General features: G+C 43.9%; 1 protein-coding gene across 1 annotated transcript in view; it reads right to left on the bottom strand.

Annotated features, from left to right (window-relative positions):
• LOC145405084 (NAD(P) transhydrogenase, mitochondrial-like) overlaps nt 1-19,197 on the bottom strand; it is a 191,692-nt gene that overhangs the window by 113,497 nt on the left and 58,998 nt on the right. The window contains exon 6 of the mRNA XM_080276595.1: nt 14,796-14,983. Within this exon, the coding sequence (XP_080132721.1) occupies nt 14,796-14,983 (188 nt within the window). The remainder of the gene's footprint in view (nt 1-14,795; nt 14,984-19,197) is intronic.

The raw sequence follows: 19,197 nt of genomic DNA, 5'->3' as shown, positions 1-19,197 counted from the left end.
CTGATGAAAAAGATAACTAGATCTGATGTGAGAGGTGTAAGGCTGAGAGGAAGACCATGAATAGGATGGAAGAACAGTGTGATGAGAGCATTGGATGCAAGAGGGATGTCTGTTGAGCAAGGAAGAGTGGCTGTGCATGACAGAAATGAATGGAGAGAAATTGTGAATGAATAAATGATGACGCAGCCCTGAGGGGATATTCTCCCACATTTTGTCTGATCAGCTGATCAGGTCAGGTGCGGGTAAGGGGATGGGTCTGTTATGATGTGGTAGGGGTAAACCAGCTCTGCTGTTGGGCCCTGCTGTGGATGTCACTGATTGCACTGCGCAGTTGACCCTCGTGCGGTGTGGTGCTGTAAGGATCTGTCCCTTCTCCCCTTTGGGGCCAAGATGCTGATGACTGTGTTTGAGTGGATGAGTAAACTGGGAGTGTGTCGTCCTGTCTAGGCTACCTCCCTTTCCTTGGGGAAAGCAGCCTAGGTATATAGATAGATAGATACCTTAGTTCAGCCATGGTGAAGTAATGAGGACTTACAGGAGAAATGAGAAATATGCAGCATGCCCGTTTGAAAAAAAAAAGCTACTCATATAATGTATGTCACAGCTACAAGTTTTCCCTAACATGAAGTGCGTCGCAGCTATCGGGCTAAAGATGATTATGTGAAGTGTGCCCACAATACCTTGTAGGTGTGAGAGTACAGTATGACATGAACATAATGCCAGGTGTAAGAGCAGTGGAAATGAGAGTGTTAAAGAATGTATGCTGATGGCATAAGATAGAATAAGAAAGTGATATGTGACAGATACAGAGTAAAGAAGTTTGCAGACACCAGGGTAGAAGTAAGTATATTAAGGCAATACAGTCAGACAGTGAAAATGGATGTGGAGAGGGTTGTGAAACAGGTACTGTATGCTGCATTTGATTCTGAAGGTGAATGGAGACAGCAGGTCAAGAAGGTGGATGAATATGGTAAAAGAATGAATGAAGATGAGACTACTGAACTGTCAGGACCTGAGTTGGCTAAATCGTGACGTTTGATGTGAGTTTGGCATCCCTTTTTCAACTTCACAGACATCAGAATGACTATATGGGAGGTGTATATATATACAGTAAAATCTCAAATTTCGGCAGTTTAGAATTCAATGATTCGAATTTAGATGCATTGTGGAGTGGTCTGCCTACCTCACTTTCCGATGCAAAATCACGAATTTCGATGCTGTCACGGGCTTCATAAGCAGAAACAGTCAAAGATCATCACCTTCTTCAGGCCAACTACTAGGGTGTTGCAAGATATAACCATCCAAGAGGGTGAGGAGGAAGATGTTGACACTGCAGATGTCCAGATACTCAAGGATGATTTTCATTTTGAGGAATTTGGGTTGGATACCTCCACAGAGGAGGCTACTTCAACTAAGTGGTCCACCCCTGCCACACACCACCAACATCAGCCAGCCAAGTGATAATATTCCATTACCCAAGGTTAATACTGTACTGTACAGTGTGTTGTAACTACTGTAACAAAAACTGTGACAGGATACTTACATCCATCCATCCATCCATCATCCAATCCTACATTGCCCCATGAGGAGCATAGGAGCCCAGGGCTAGGCAGTTGGTCTCGACATTTAAGATGAGAGTGAAGGAAAACTGTAACAAACTGTAACAGATTTTGCTGTATTCTACACTACAGTACAGTATGGCAATAAAATGCAGACCTACAGTTACTTAACCACATTTATAGTTCATAAAGTTTACAGGGAGTGTGGGCAAAAAATCATGATTTTACGTAGTGAAGTTGGGAGGCCCTGGACCCAAACTGATTTTTCCCATAAGAAGTTCAGTTTAAATTTCAATGTTTTGAATTTAGATGCGGTTTTTTGGTACATATGTCCATCGAAATTTGAGATCTTACTATATATATATTTATATGAAGTCTCTGTGGTACAGTGGTAAAATGTGCGTTTTCATACACTGAAGAACAAGGGTTCGTGTCCTGCCAGGGTAATAAACTTTGGGAGCGTTCTTCTGGCCGCATACTGCATGGTGGACATAAGGGGTGCTGTGGTTGAACCAGCGTCGCATACTGTAAAGTATGCTTGCACCCAGTCGGCTTGCGCGGGCCAATTACACTTAGTTCACAGACTACACACACATCCAAAGCCACTCCAACACTACAATTACACTTACAAGCACTTCTCACCCTACATACAATCTCTACCAGACAGCCTATGCCACTTGGTAGATACATTGGCTGTACTGTCCCCACTTCGGTCGGGATAGGCCGGTCCTGCAGTGGACACTCAAATGGCTGATGAGATTAGAAGAGATGATATATATATATATATCCGGATGTTCATTATCTGAATGTGTTCAGTATCCAGACGCTGGGCCTAGCCTCTATTAAACTAATATCCGAATTTACTTGCTATTATCCGGACATAAAAGTGCCCGAGGGCTTCTCAAAGCCAGCCGACATGTCCAAACATTCGGTATCGTGGCCACTGGGCTCAAGCTGTGAACGGGAAGTAGTCCATAACCCACAACCAGAGCTAAAATGTCCGTCAGACCCTGTACTGAATTGTCAAAATCGCGCACCCATCCTATCACTCCCAACGAACCTACAGCACTCGAGTAAAACGACTGTAACCTGCAAGCGGTGTCAGAAAGTCCGTGCGTATTCCCCACCGAATGTCTAATATCATGCAACCAAGGGGGCAAAGTCTTTCCCAACCACCACCTCCATCGAACACAGACCACAAGCTACAAGTAGATGTTTGGCGACACCAGCTGTCCGCTTCTCTATCGAAGGTTGGAAGTCCCCTGGTCATGGTGCGTTGTGTTTCTGCACGTCCACTTGGCGTCGAACAGACCGCAGACAACAAGTAAATGTACGGCGAAAGCGTCCATCCGCCTGTCCACAGCCTTGCCTCCCCCCCCCACCCCTTCCCTCCTCCATACCCTCCTGGCTCTCCCCTCATTCCTTCAGTTCATGCCCTCTTCCGTGGTGACAGCATTGACTCGTGAGTTTTCAAAGTTTTTTGCAATTTATTTGACAAGGTGGGGGTGCTCACCATCCACTCACTCGATGTAGTGCTGCTGTCAGGTGTCTGCCCTTTCCTCTCCTCCATCCTTCTTTCCTTCCATCCTCTTCTGTCTTTCTTTACTTCTTTCTTTCCTTGTCCTTCTGCCTGCGGGTGACTTTACACTCCCTCTTCTGTCTTTCTTTCCTTCATTCTTTCCTCTTCCTTCTGCCTGTGGGTAACTCTACACAGAGTGACAAGCCAAATGGTTTCCTGTACACCAGGAAACCATTTACTATGCTGGGTGGGAACCATATAACCAAATTTTGCCGCCTGGTGGTTTGGTGGGTAATTATTGCACTCCAATCGGATTGAGCCGGTGAAGGTTTATATCCAAGGGGTGATTGGGGCTTATTGCTCATGTAATGCCACTCAGGGATGAGTGAGGTTGGTCACTCTTATCTTAAATGTCAGGACTAACTGCCTAACCCCGGGCTCCTATGCTCCTCATGGGAAAATGTAGGATTGGATGATGGATGGATGGATTATTGGTCTATGGAACTTCTGTGGTGACCACGAAAAAAGCTCATGAAATTCTGCATCTATGTATATGCTTAACTCTTGGAAGATGCAGGCAAAATTTTGAATTAGGATGGTGGGAAGTTATATGCAAGTAAATTTTACTCTTCAACGTTGGGTCTGGTTAGTACTTGGATGGATGACCGCCTGGGAACACCAGATGCTGTTGGCATAACGTTCTCCCTACGTGTCAAGTGGGGTTGGTGGAGGATTAGTGCCCCTCCCTGTAAAACAATTAACTCTAAGCCCTTGGCCACCCCGTTTGGGATACATGGCATCTGGCAATGAATGAAAACACTTCATTCCTGCTTGAATTTCATTCTCGTCAATTTTATGTGATTTTATTAGCTTATCTTATAATATAAACCCCAGCGAAGATGATGGCATACAATTTATTCCAATATAACCAATTTACGGTGGCATATTTGGCTGTGGATTTTTTTTCTTTTTTTAGCCCTGTGTTGTTAAGTGAAGACGAAGGGGAGCTGCATGGCTTGGTGGATGAGTTTGGGAGAGTGTGTAAGAAACGGAATCTAAAGGTGAATGTAGGGAAGAGTAAAATGATGGTCTTTGAGAGAGGTGACGTCAGCGAATGTACAGTGAGGTTCGATGGTGAGGAAATGGAAAATGTGAGTACGTTTAAGTACTTGGGTAGTGTGATAAGTAAGGATGGAAGTTTGGGGGATGAAGTGCTTGAAAGGGTGCAACAATGAAGAAAGGTTATTGGTTCCTTGAAAACAATGATAAGAAACAGGGAAGTGAGCATGGAAGTGAAAAAGTTGGTGCATGACAGTATTGTGATACCAACTCTGACGTATGGAAGTGAAGCTTGGATGTTGTTGGCAGGACACAAGTCAAGAGTGAGAGGAGAGGAAATGAGTTATTTAAGAGGAGCCTGTGGAGTCACATGGAGAGACAGGCTGACAAATGAGGATATAAAGAAGCGTTGTGGTGTGGATGTGAATGTGATAGGAACCACTGAGGTGGTTTGGCCATGTGGAGAGGATGGAGGCTGAGAGACTGATGAGGAGAGTTTATGTGAGTGAGGTGGAGGTGGGGAGAGGGAGGGGGAGGCCGAGGATGAGGTGGAGGGATGGAGTGGAGAGGTATATGAGAGAGGGGGTGTGAGTTGGGAGCAGGGCAGTGAAATGGAGAGGGACAGGGCAACGTGGAGGTGATTTGTTTGTGGCCACCCCATACGGGATTAAGGCGTCTGGCAATAGATAGATAGATAGCAATCACTTATCACAGACAACAGATTTTCAAACCGTCGTCAGTTTTTTTGGTGGATTTTTGATGTTTATGCATTGTTTTCATGATGTTTAGCATATATATGGAAAATCATGTGTGTTCTGATGTTTAAATATGGCAGATTGACCTGAAAACAGTGCCAACATTAGGAAGGTACTGTATGTACAGTCGTATACAGGTTGTGTGTTTTTTGGTTTTCAATGTTTTTTGCCATGGTTTTCTTGGTGCTTTACACTACTTTGGATATTCCTATGTGTGTTTTGATGTCTGAATATGATAGACTGACCTGAAAACACTGCCAAAACTACGAGGGGTACTGTACATACAGATGTGTATAGGTTGGGTGTTTTTTGGTCTTCATTTTTTTTTTTTTTTAATGGTTTTCTTGGTGTTTAGCATTACTTTGGATATTCCTATATGTGTTTTGATGTCTAAATATGGCAGATTGACCTGAAGGCCGTGCCAAAATTATGAGACGTACTGTACATACAGTGCTGTATAGGAAGGGGGCTTCTTGGTTTTCATTTTTTTTCTTTTCATGGATTTCTTGGTGTTTAGCATTACTATGTACATATATTCCTATGTGCATTCTGATGTCTAGGTATGGCAGTCTGACCTGAAAACAGTGCCAAAATTACAAGGGGTACTGTACATACAGTGGTGTATAGGTGGGGTGTTTTTTGTTTTTCAGTGTTTTTTCTGCACAGTTTTCTCGGTGTTTCGCATTACCTCAGATATTCCTGTGTGTGTTTTTATGTTTAAATATGCCTGAATGACCGGAAAACACTGCCAAATCAAGCACTGGTACTGTACAAATAAGTTTGGCATAGGTTGGAGGTGGGTATAGGTAGAGTCTGAGTGTGGTAGGGGAATAGTGTTCATTATCTGGATGTTGCCACTACCCGGACATGCCTTTGGCTCTATTATGTCTCTATAAATGAGGGATTACTGTGTATATATATATATATATATATATATATATACATATGTTTCATTTACTCGGGACTTATCTTGGAAAGATCATATTACATCTCTTGTAAAATCTGCTTCCAAGAGATTGGGTGTGCTAAGCCGACTCCATTCTTTCTTTACCCCTGCACAATTGTTGACTCTATACAGGGGTTTTATCCGCCCCTGTGTGGAGTACAACTCTCATGTGTGGGAAGGCTCCTCACATACAGCTCTTCTCAGTAGGGTGGAGTCAAAGGCTTTTTGTCTCATTAACTCTCCTCCTCTTACTGACTCCCTTCAACCTCTGTCTCTTCGCCGCACTGTTGCATCTTTATCTCTTTTATATCGCTACTTTAATGGTCACTGCTCCTCTGAACTGTCTGCATGCATTCCTCCACCTCTACGATGGGCGCGTAGCACCCGTCTAGCAGCAAACTCTCATCCCTTTTCTGTCCAACTCTCTATTGCAAGAGTTAACCGTTACTCCCAGTCCTTCATTTATGCAACATGTCAACTCTGGAACTGTCTCCCTCTGTCTGTATTTCCTGCTGCCTATGATCTCCAGTCTTTCAAACGCAGTGTGTCCAGGCATCTCAAAATGAACGGATCTTGAATTTGGCTCTCTCTTGTATTTTGTTTTTCTCTTGGAGGGAACTGTTAGTGCAGGCTCATGGCCTTTGGTTCCTTCTTCCTTGCATAAAAAAAAATATATATATATATATATATATATATATATACACACATACACCAGTATATATTTTACACTGATTTTTTCGTTTCATTTTTTTTTTTGAAGGCTCCAACATGCTTGCACACATCGGCCTTGGTCACCTAATGGCGGCTCTGCATGCTGCTCAATCTCTGGCAGCTTCCCTATTCAGTCATTATCCCTGAGGTCAAACTCAACGACCTTGTCCCAGGTCTTTTTCGATCTACCTCTTGCAACCTTACCCATAACATTAGCACTTCTCACTTTCTGCACCCAATTATCATCCCCTATCTTCTCCACATACCCAAACCATCTCAATCTACCTCTCCTCATCACAACACCAATACACTCCAGTCCCATCCTACCCCTCAACTCTTCCATCGTAAACCTTGCCTCCCCTAGGCCTCAAACTCATGGATGCACTGCATATCCACCTAATCACTGTCATTTCTGTATGTTTGAGCCTGCGAATATCCTCCTCCTCTACTGCCCAGGTCTCACTACAATACAGCATTACACTTCTATACAAAGGCCCCTTAGCACAGAGGGAGAGCCCTCTCAATGTCAGGAGAGACAACAGCTCCATCAACTTCTTCCAACCACTCCTCACTCTAGCCACAGAGCTAGCTCCGCCCCAACTCTGGCACATAACGCCTCCCAGATAACAAAACTTCCCCACACTCAAGAGATTAACCAACAAGCTCAATCATTTCAGGCCTGACGATCTCCACCTGCTCTCCCTGACACACTGCACACATGAAATCAGCATTATCTCGCAGTTTACCTCTAATACCACTACATCTCTTATGCACCCACTTAACACAGACACTGCACAACATGGAATTACTTCCCAAGCCCTTCTGGCAAATCACACATGGCCACTCTCCCTCTTCTTTGACAGTACTACCACCAACCCTAGATACCATCTCTTTTGTTTTATCTGCATTTACTCCTAAGCCCGTGTGTCCCCATCTCTCCACTTCCTAAATCTTTCCTCTATCTTCCTTTCATTCTCTGCAATCAACATCACCACACAACATCTCCCACGGGAGTCTATTTCTGAAGTCATGTGAGGGGACTTCAAGTACCATGATAAATAACAATCCCCCTAATCATCCCCCACTGTACCACACAATTATTCTCCTCAAATACAACACATCACTAACGTCCCCAACATCATCCTGTGTGGTGACTTCAATGCCAAGGCATCAGCCTGGCATGTCAACAACCCTGACACACACAGAAAGCTGGTACTACAATCCCACAGATAATCTTTTCATCTTCAACAACTTTCATCAACATACCCATATCCCACACCAAGCCCTTTTCCTCCCATCATCCCCAGACATCTCCGTTTGCTCCCCAAACCTCTCCCCCACAACATCTCGGAGAGTGGTCAAAACCCTTGTTTCTGACCACCTCCTGATCATCATCATTACAAAAATCAGAATCACCCCAGCTGGCTACAGACATACATACATTAATTATATGAGAGCCAACTGGAAGGCCTTCACTACTGGAACAAAACAACACTCTGAAACATTAAACAATACACCCATTTCAAACATCAACACCGCTGTGCACACTTTTAATACAATTATTCAAAACGCACACAAAAAGAGACATCCCTAGAGACAACAGGAAGAGACATAACCCCAACTTCACACCAGAAATTCAAGGCCTCATCAGTCAATGCAACACACTGCAACACTCCCCAGCACCCCATACACAAGACAACGTACAACAAACACAAGCACTCAGCACTCAAATAAACAATATCACAGCAGCAAACACGAAATTGGGATAGTTATTTCCAAACACCTGATCAAAAAACAACCACCACAAAACTCTACAAAACACTTAAACAGCATCAAAATCTCCAACAGTAACACTACACAATCACATGATGCAATCACAACAACACACACCATACCCTCAAACAAACAACAAGCAAACACTCTCATCAATCACTTTTCACATGTCAGTCATCTAAACCCCCATCGCACCGACTGACATGTCATCCGATGCAAGAGACAGTTCCCCACAGACCCATACTTCGCACCCTTTACTTACGAACCACATCATTAGCAACCTCAAGCACTCATCTGCCTATGGACCAGACAACATGAGTAACATACACCTTAAACATCTTGGACCACACGGTATACAAGCACTCATCAGCATATCAAACTACAGCTATTCACATAGTACAATACCCAACATCTGGAAGCATGGTACTATCATCACTATCCCCAAACCCAACAAAGACCCCACTCTGCTTTCCTCACACCACCCCATCACACTCCTCTGTACCCCCTTCAAAAGTCACTGAACGACTGGTATTACAATTAGTAACACCTTACATCCCCCCAGCCACATCACAGCATGGTTTTAAGTTGCTACACTCCACAAAAACTCTTCTTACAGGCCCTACAGAAAGAGTTTTTGATGGCATCAATTCAGCTAAGCCATCACACAGAACACTCTTAGTCACACTATACATTAGCAAGCTTTTGATGCCATCCCCTGCCTCAGCCTCACAAAATATTGAACACAAGCATGCACAATAACACAAACAGATGGCTGGCAAACTACTTAACAGGCAGATGTGCACATGTAACATTTGCCAGTCAGTCATCGAACATCAGAAACTTCACAAACAACATCCCTCAAGGATCTGTTTTGTCCCCTACGCTCTTTAACCCAGTGGTTTCCAACCTTTTCTAATTCTCGCCCCCCCTCACTGAATGACACATTCCCTGTGCCCCCCTTCCTCAAATACTGTATATTACTGGCATAGTTGGCACAGGTCAATAAATATCATAGATTCTTAATCTTTGAAACTGTTTATATATTCAGGTAACTAGATTTCTTATTCATATCTGAAATATTTTCTCCATATTTAGAAATTACTGAATTCCATCATAATTCTTAGTTTTCAAATATAATTACCCTCTTTATCAAGCCTTCACGTCCCCCTAGGCAGCCCTTTGTGCCCCCCCTGGGGGGATGTGCCCTGCAGGTTGGAAACCTCTGCTTTAACCTATACTGTACATGCATGACATACCCACACCCCATTCACCAAATACACATAGCTTCCTATGCAGACAACATAACACTTACATGTACACACCAAAATGCAAACACATCTGCACACATCCTCCAACCTTACCTCAACACACTACACGAATGCTTCCCCACAGACTTAGCATAGCCCCAGCCAAATCTACAGAGACCCTTCTCATAAACTGGACTGCAGAACACAGTCACATTCCACACCCCACCATTAACAACACCCCTCTACCACAGTAACATGCACCCAAAATTCTTCATGTAAAACACAATACATCAATGTCATTTACATAACACATCACAAACATTAAAAATAAATTAACACCAAGACTCAATGCCCTAAGGTCACTTGCCTATACAACATTCGGACATAACAAAGAAACCACCACCACAGTATACAAACAATACATACATTCAGTGATGAATTATGCAAGCCCTGCTAGGGCTTCTAACCTCACAAAAACACACTAAAACATCGTACAGACCATACAGAACAAGGCCCTAAAAATAATCACAGCCTGCACAGCTTCTACACCTACAGACCACCTCCACCAAGAAACCAAAGTCCTCAAAGTCAAGGCTCATCTTGACATCAGAGGCACAGAAATTCTTGCCACAGTCTCCACAAAACCCCACCATCCACTACACTATATGGCAGCACATGCACACACACCAAGAAACATCAAAACAATACCCAGCACAGGATATCATACAGAAATACTGTCACCTCTCCCCCTTTGCCTGACTCAAACCAGCTTCCAGATGCATATCCATACTCAAATCCTCGCTCCATTCAGTCACTTGAAGACTACGCACAGCTGCAAATACGGCCTCCTAATATCCACCCTTTTGAATCCTACCTCCCTCATGAGGACAGAGACCACCTGGCCAGGCTGAGATGTGGACATCATCCAGCTCTCTTGAATTATCAGAAGAGGCTGGATGACTCAGTCACTGATGTCTGACCAGGATGCAACACAGCACCCCATACTTTTAAGCATATTATGGAAGACTGCATTGCAATCACTTGTGTCAACAACACAACATACACTCCTTGAGAGCTCTGTGAGAAAGACCGCTCGGTCAAGGCCTTCCTTAGGGACTCGGGGCTGTTCAGCCAGGCTGCCTAGGGAATAGCTACTACTGCTATGAAAGGGGCTCAAAACTGACCCCAGATGCACACCAACATTCATGGAAAACTCAACACTCAGATCTCCATTCACCCTTACCTGGGTGTAAGCACCCACACAGCTGGCCATACCCACCCTATTCAGCAACTCCTCGATCCCAAGCTTTCTCATTGCCCACTTCGCCAACTCTCTAGGGACTCCGTCAAAGGCCGTCTCGATATCAACACAAACAATGTACAGTTCTCTTTTCTTTCCTATATATTTTTCCTGAAGCTGTCAAACAATGAATATGGCATCAGTGGTCCCCCTACCTGGCATAAACCCAAACTGCATCTCATTAATATTCACTCTTTCTCCAATTATACCATCTAGAATGCCCTCCACTACGTTCATTATCGGGGCTAAAAGTTTTATATCTCTACAATTTCCTCTTTCCAGGGTATCACCCTTCCCCTTTTACGCATTTACACTTATATTCTTCAGCCAATCATCTGGAACAACACATTCATATATAATCGTATTTATCAGGGTAGTGACTAACTACACTCCTTTATCTCCTGAGGCTTTCAACATTTCAGCAGTCAACCCAGACACACCTGCTGCCTTCCCCACCCACCTGCATCCTGACTACTACCCCACTCACAGTAGCAGCGTCAATCAAAGGCCCACTCGATCTGCAGGCTCCAAACTTTCCGTCCTACTCAAACTCCACATTCAACAACCGGCTGTAATGCTCTCTCCAAGCGTCTTTAACCCCTAACCGCCAGCTGACTTGTGTAGCCATCACGATTTTGGGAGCCGAGCAATGCTGGTTGCCGTGTATAGGAGCAAGCATCTTCCCGCCACCCTTAGAACTTTAACTTATCCTTACTCATTGATGGATCACCTGGAGACATGGGGATACTTTCATTTGAAAGAGTTGTTGAGTACTGTACTATGTATCTTTAATTTTTTCTCAAGCAGTTGTAGTTTGGAAGATATTAGAGTTTGAATTATGTGTTTTTTTCCCCTCACGGATATCCCCCACAGGGAGGAGCATGCAACATCAGAAAACCCCCGTTATCCCGTGTTCACCACTACCTTTCCTTCATCTTTCTTCACACTCAGCTCACCTATGATATCCCTATTATCCTTCTTCATCTGATTTGCCACCTTAACCCGTGGACTGAGCCACAGTGCAGGATGGGTAGCGTCATGTTGCGAGCCACAGCTCAGGCTGTGCTGGCTGTGCATCACCGCCAACTACTCCACCCCTACGCACACTTACACATGGCACTACGCAAAGATGGAGTGAGAAATTTTTTTTCTTTTCATCAGATGATGCCCTGGATGTTTATCTTCAAGTTTATAATAAAACAAGAGCAAAATTTTTTTTTTTTTCTGTTTTTTCACTACCCCCTGGGGGGAGGGGGGTTTCAAGAATACTCCTCCAGTATCCCTGCCTGTCGTACGAGGTGACTAAAAGAGTTGGTGGTGGGTTAATGCTCCACCCCGTAAAAAGAACTAACTAAACAAGCAAATAAAGCGCCCTACATAAATTTACGTATGGCCCTACGCAAAAACGGAGAGAGAGAGAGAGAGAGAGAGAGATTTTTTTTTTTTCCCCACCAGATGATGCCCTGGATGTTTATCCTCAAGTTTATTAAAAAAAAAAAAAAAAAAAAAAAAAATCCTTCATTTTTTGCGCACCACGGGGTGAGATAAAAATAAGTACAGTAATTGCACAATCCATGGGTTAAATATCACATTCTCCCTTTCCATACAGTTTAGGTAATGAAGTCTCTGTGACTCAGACTTTGCCCTGTAAACCTCTTTTCAAGCACTACGCTTGGCCACCAGGTATTCCTCTCTGTTACCACCCATCTTCCATTCCCAGAAAAGCCTTCTTTTCTCCTTATATGCAGCTTCTACACCCTCATCCCACCACCAGGTTACTTTATGTCTTGATGGGTCTCTTGTCCATCCACATACTTAATCAACAACTCTCAAGAGGTTGCTCTTGATGGCTCTGTACTGTTCATTAACACTTCTGTCAATGTCTCCCTGTTCAGCCACCATTCTCCTCATCTCCCTATTGACAGCATCCCTTAGTGCTTGTTATTTCAGCTTCCATATTTTACCCCTAAGTGCACAGGCCCTCTTTTCATCACCCACTCCTTAAGCACCATGTCACATATCAATAACTTGTGTTGCTGCACACACTCCTCGCTCCCCATAACTTGAACATCCCTCACTAACTTCCCATCAGCCATACTGACCAGGAAATAGCCTATCTGGCTGCTATTTCCCCCAGACTTATATGTAATCACCCTACTCTCTCTTTTCCTAAAATCTGTGTTGCACACAATCATGTTCATTGCCTGCCTAAACTCCATTATCCCCTTCCTCATTTCTTGTACCTTATGAACATTCCCCATGTACTCCTCCATATCCTTGAGCTGCTTCACCCACATGACCATTTTCAAGTCCCCTCCCAACCTACAATCTCTTCATCCCTCATACCTCTTACTACACGTATTAAGTCATCCCCAAATTTATCCTTCTCTACCTCATCCACACTTGCTTGTGGAGCATAAGCTGATATAAATGCAACCATTTTCCTGCCAAACAAAATTTTCACCACTATTATCCTATTACTTACAGCAGTCTTATAACATTCATTGACATATCCCACCCATTTCTCCCCAATCAATACACCCACACCACCATATCCTTCTGTCCTACCCTGCCAGAACAACTTATAACAACAATTCCTCCCAGTAATCTTTCTGGCTTATCTACCCCTATACCAGACTTCTTGCACACATCCCACATCCACCCACCTCCTACTCAATGTCTCAGCCACTTCCCAAGCTCTACGCCTCAAACTTCCCACATTCCATGACATCACTCTGATCCCCCTGGGTGATTTAGTGTCCTCAGGCTTGCTTTGAATTTCATTCTTTAACCTGGTCATAATCAGTAAAAATAATAAAGGAGATGCCACAGTCCCAGGCCCATGCAATGGATCTGGGACCTCTAACCTACCAGCCTTGAACAGTGGCTGCGGTAGTGCCCTCGAGGCACCCTGCCAGGACAGCCACAGGGACACCCTCCAAGCATGCCTTGACACTGCAACTGCCCTGCCATTATACACCCACTGACAGGGCAGCCTCCTGAGGTGCTACTCCCAGGTTCGGGCCATTCCCTATTTGGCAGAAGTGGCAGCCTGGGAACCGCAATGCCCTGTATCCTTTAGTACAGGTTCGAGCCCAACCTCACTCCGGCCCCACGATCTATGCTGGTGGCGCCCTCGTCACACCTCCCCCCAATATGTCTGCCACTAGGTAGCGAGGGCAGTTTTCTGGCCACATGCCCTTGCTGGCATCAACCATACATAATATACAGGGTATACAGTATTTATATATGAAGCAGTTTTCCAATTATCCATATTTTGCTAACCCTGTAATGCAAATATCTCTGAAGGACCCAATTATGAGCTACATTTATGTCACTGACGTGTTCCAATATAAACTAAAGGAACTCAGTAAATCAGCTTTGTAAGTAGCAATGGATGTTTATTTGGCAATCATCTTTGTAACTTACTATTGACATACTGTATATTACTCTTACATATCCTTTTTTATTTAGTTTAATAACATAAGTGACGCCATGCTTTCATTCAAGGAATCCCCGTATCAGGACTGACCATGGTACAGCTGATGTTTTCTATGGACTGGAAGCCAAACAAAGTGACAGAACCAGCTACTTACTCCCCAACAGTTGCTAGAAGTTACTGGGAAGAAAGAGATGTGAGATGTTCACTAGGATTTGTAGTAATGAGAGAGCCTAAGCTCTTATTTTAACTCTAAAGTGCAGTTACTCAGGAGAAAGATCACTAAGCAACTGAACTTGTGGCTAAATGTTCCCTGCCTAAGAGTGATAGCTGTAAGGCTAGTTACCAAGCTTGCAGCCATACTGCACTCATGACAGTATCTCCAATGGTCACTGGTAGCCTATGAAAATTGTTTTCCAAACACATATTATTTGAACTTGATCATCCATATTTATCAGTAACACATCATTTAAAATATTAATCTTACCTTGACATTGACCTCCAGGAACTCTGCCCCAAACGATTCCACTTGCTCTCTAACAGCCGCTCTGGTATCAAAGGCACGCACAATGGCTCCCATGTTCTTGGCCTGACCCACCGCAGCCAGGCCTGCCACTCCACCACCAATAACCAACACCTTGGCTGGAGGAACCTTACCTGCTGCTGTGATCTGGCCTGCAAAGAAGTAGTCAGAGATCTTAGTACAGTAGAGTCATTTGGTAAAAAAAAAAAAGGTAATCCCATATTATTTCCCTCTGAGATGTAAGGGCCAGAGTCCAGGGACTACTGTGGTACAGTACAGTACATTCAAGGGTTGATGACCAGCCTGCTTGATGGCATTACATGACTGAAAAATATGTACTTACCTCTTGGGAATCAAACTTGTACATGACCGTCACTCCAATTAAGGAACTGCAACCACTGGAAGCCAAATGTTAATCATGCCACAATACAGTAGTTTCATTAGTTTTGTGTGACAAAGAGTTGTTAATTTATGGTTTGTGTGCACACTGTCACTATACAGTACATCAAATTATAATGGACATGTGTTCTTCACTTTTGTGACATTAAGCGATCTACTGCAAATCCTTTATCCCACCCCGTGGTGTGCAAAAAACTAAATTTAAAAAAAAAATCATCTTTGTTTATTATAAATTTGAAGATAAACATCCAGGGGATCATTTGGTAAAAAAAAAAAAAAAAAAAAAAAAAAAATCTCTCCATCTTTGTGTAGGGCCACGCATAAGTTTACGTAGAGTAGTAGTGAGGGGGGGGGGAAGTTTATTTATTATAAATTTGAAGATAAACATCCAGGGCATCATCTGGTGAAAAGGAAAAAGTCTCTCTCTCTCTATCTTTCCGCAGCACCATGATTAAGTTTGAGTAGGGGTGGAGTAGTTAATGGTGATGCCAGCCAGCACAGACCGAACTGTGGCTTGCAACGCGACACTACCAAGCCTGAGCTATGGCTCACAATCCACAGTGGGGGGGGGGGGGGAGGATCCCAGCAACATCCACTTTCACTACAATTCCAATACGTTACTGGATGAATAATTACGATACTCTACACTGGATTGTTAATTCATTCATCCATCCATCCATCATCCAATCCTATGTTGCCCCACAAGAAGTGTAGGAGAGGGTTGTGGCAATGTTAAAAATATAAAACATTAAAGCAAGAAAGTGCCAATCAGTTTGTGCACAGAGGCACCTCCCAACTGCCAATTTCATCAAAGATATATATAAGATCGAGAATACAAAGAATAGCATCCAAGATGGTCCCCAGCCTGGCAGATCTGTCTTACGGACAGAGGCTGGAAAAGCTGGACCTGCCTTCCCAAGATGAAAGGAGAGAGAGGGGTGACATGATTGCAGTGTTCAGGGCCATGATGGGACTAGTAAAACTGATAAAAATGATCTGTTTGTATGGGATGGGAGAGTAACAAGAGGACATGGAATGAAACTGAAAAAGCCAAGTTGTCTGAAGGATATCAAGAAATATAGCTTTCCATATAGATGCACAGACCTGTGGAACAACCCAAACAAAGAGATAATCCAGTCTAAAAACTTAAACGAGTTCAAAGTAAAATCTGACAACGAGAAAAAGAGACGGGACCCCACGAGCGTAGCTCATTTCCTGTCTATCACAACTATGTAAATACATCATCATCATCATCATCCGGACCTCCTTTCCCACCCTTGGGCTGAGTGAGGAGTAGCAACGTCCAGACAGCTCAAGTCTGCCCAATTCAATGGGCCACGCTTCCATTCACACATCATTCAAGCCCACGGAACCCTGCTCCATCAGAGAGGGCTAAATAATTTCACAATGTTCTGTAGCCTCACATATATCCTTCTGACAGAGTCAATCCAAATGCTGTCACATAAAAAAGGGGTGCCAACTCCCTGGTTATGCGCTTCCCTGCACAAAGTTCATCCAGCCAGCTCAGTCTCTTGTCAGTCCCTTAACCTCACTAACTTCCACATCTCTCTTCCCCGCACACTCATCCACCATATCCCTCCACCTTCTCCTTGGTGTATTTCACCTCCTCCCTCCTTCAAATTCACTCAGATATACTTTTGTCACCAATCTATAATCATCCATTCTCTCCACATGACCAAACCATCTCGGTACACTTTCTTCGATTCTGGTGTCCACAGACTTCCTCATTCCACATCTTTCACGAATCATTTTATTCCGTTTCCTATCCACTCTCTGTACTCTACATACATTCCTCAGCAGTCCCATCTCTACTGCTCATACTCTTGACTTTTCATTTTCATGCCACACCATAGTCTCATACCCATATGTTAAAGTTGGCACTAACACTCCTTCATGTGAGCCTCACACAGCTGCAGCACTCAGGCCTCTGCTTTTTATCAAGGCCTATACAGCACCAGCTACCTTCCTTCCTTGTGTCACTCTACTTTCCACTTCTTTTGCTCATTTTCCTCTTTTCTATCACTGTACCCAGGTATCTGAACTCTCTCACCAATTCCAGTCTCTCTCCATTTGCTGTAACATCACACTGGGAGTCGCTTTCTCTCACACTAACCATCACTTTACTCTTTTCTACATTTACTCTAAAGGCATGATGCTCACAGACATCAGCAAAACAATGAACTAGTCTGACAAGTTCTCGTCTGGTATTTGCAAGTAGCTCTGCATCATCAGCATACAACAAATTTAAGATATTCCACCCATCACCATTCATTACCAACATCATCCCTCTCTCCATTACTCATGTTCTTACTTCTCTCATCACCCCATCCATAAATATATTGAACAAGCAAGGGGACATTACACAACCTTGTCGCACGCCCACACTGATCGTAAACCAATCATTTAGATGCCCATTTACACTTACACATGCCTCACTACCATCATAAAAACTCTTGACGGCACCTACCAGCTTACCATCTATACCGAACATGCATAAAACCTCCCACAATCCTTCTCTGTCTATTTTGTCGTATGCTTTTCCAGATCCACAAATGTCATAAACTCCTTATAGTCCTTCTCATACACCTTCACTACCTGTCTTATTGCAAATATTTGATCCAAACATCCTCTGCCACTCCCAAACCCACCCTGTTCGTCACTCACTAGGACTCCTGAGATCTCTTTTACTTTCTCTATAATAATTCTTCCATATACCTTCCCTACCACACTCAGTAAACTTACGCCAAGATATAATTCTTGCACTCACTTCGCTCACCTTTATTTTTGTACATGGGCAAAATCACAGTCTTTTTCCACTCTGGAGAAGGCCTTTGACAGAGTCTCTTGAGAGGTAATGAGGTGGGCTATGAGAAACCTTGGGATCAAGAAGTGGCTGGTTAGGGTCATTGCGGCCATGTATGTGGGTGCTCACACCTAGGTACGGGTGAATGGAAATTTGAGTGATGAGTTTTCCATGAATGCTGGTATCATCAGGGGTCAGTCTTGAGTCCCTGTATATCATTACTTGAAGCCCTCTCACATGACTTCAGAATGGACTCCCGTGGGAGATGTTGTATGCTGATGATTTGGTGTTCGTTGCAGAGAATGAAAGGGAGGTGGAGGAAAGATTTAGGAAGTGGAGAAATGGTATGGGGCACAAGGGCTTAAGAGTAAATGCAGATAAAACAAAAGTGATGGTGTCTGGGGCTGCGGTCAGTAGTATCACAGAAATGGGAAAGTGGCCATGTGCGATTTGTCACAAGGGCATGGGAATTCCATCTTGTGCACTATAAGTGATAGGTGGATGCATAAGAGACGTAGTGGTGTTAGAGGTAGACTGCGAAATAATCCTGATTTCACATGTTCGGTGTGTCGAGGAGAGCATGTGGACACTGCCAGGGACGAAAGGATTGAACTTGCTGGTGAGTCTCTTGAGTGTATGGATTTTTTCTTATTTGGGAGACAAGTTCGGTGCTGGAGGTGAGGCAGGAGCTAGCTCTGTGGCTAGAGTGAGGAATGGTTGGAAGAAGTTCAGGGAGCTGCTACCTCTCCTGACACTGATAGGGTTCTCTCTATGTGCTAACGGATCTTTGTCTGCAGCATGTGTTAGGAGTGTAATGCTGTGTGGCAGTGAGACCTGGGCAATAAAAGAGCAGGATATTCAAAGGCTCAAACATACAGGAACGACAATGATTAGGTGGATGTGCAGGGCATCCTTCAGTGCCAGGAAGAGTTGAGAGGTAGGATGAGACTGAAGTGTACTGGTGTTGTGATGAGAAGAAGTAGACTGGACTGGTTGGTCATGTGGAGAGGATGGGGGATGACAACTGGGTGCAGAAAGTGAGAAGTGTTAAAGTTGGGGGTAGGGTAGTGAAAGGTAGACCGATAAAGACCCGAGACGAGGTGACTGAGTGTGACCTCAGGGTTAAGGGATTAAATAGGGAAG

This window comes from Coenobita brevimanus, chromosome 65 (genome assembly GCF_032717465.1).
Source record: "Coenobita brevimanus isolate Jiangsu-jjx chromosome 65, ASM3271746v2, whole genome shotgun sequence".
NCBI lineage: Eukaryota > Metazoa > Arthropoda > Malacostraca > Decapoda > Coenobitidae > Coenobita > Coenobita brevimanus.
Note: the sequence above shows the minus strand (reverse complement) of the source record. Positions and strands in the feature narration are given on the sequence as shown.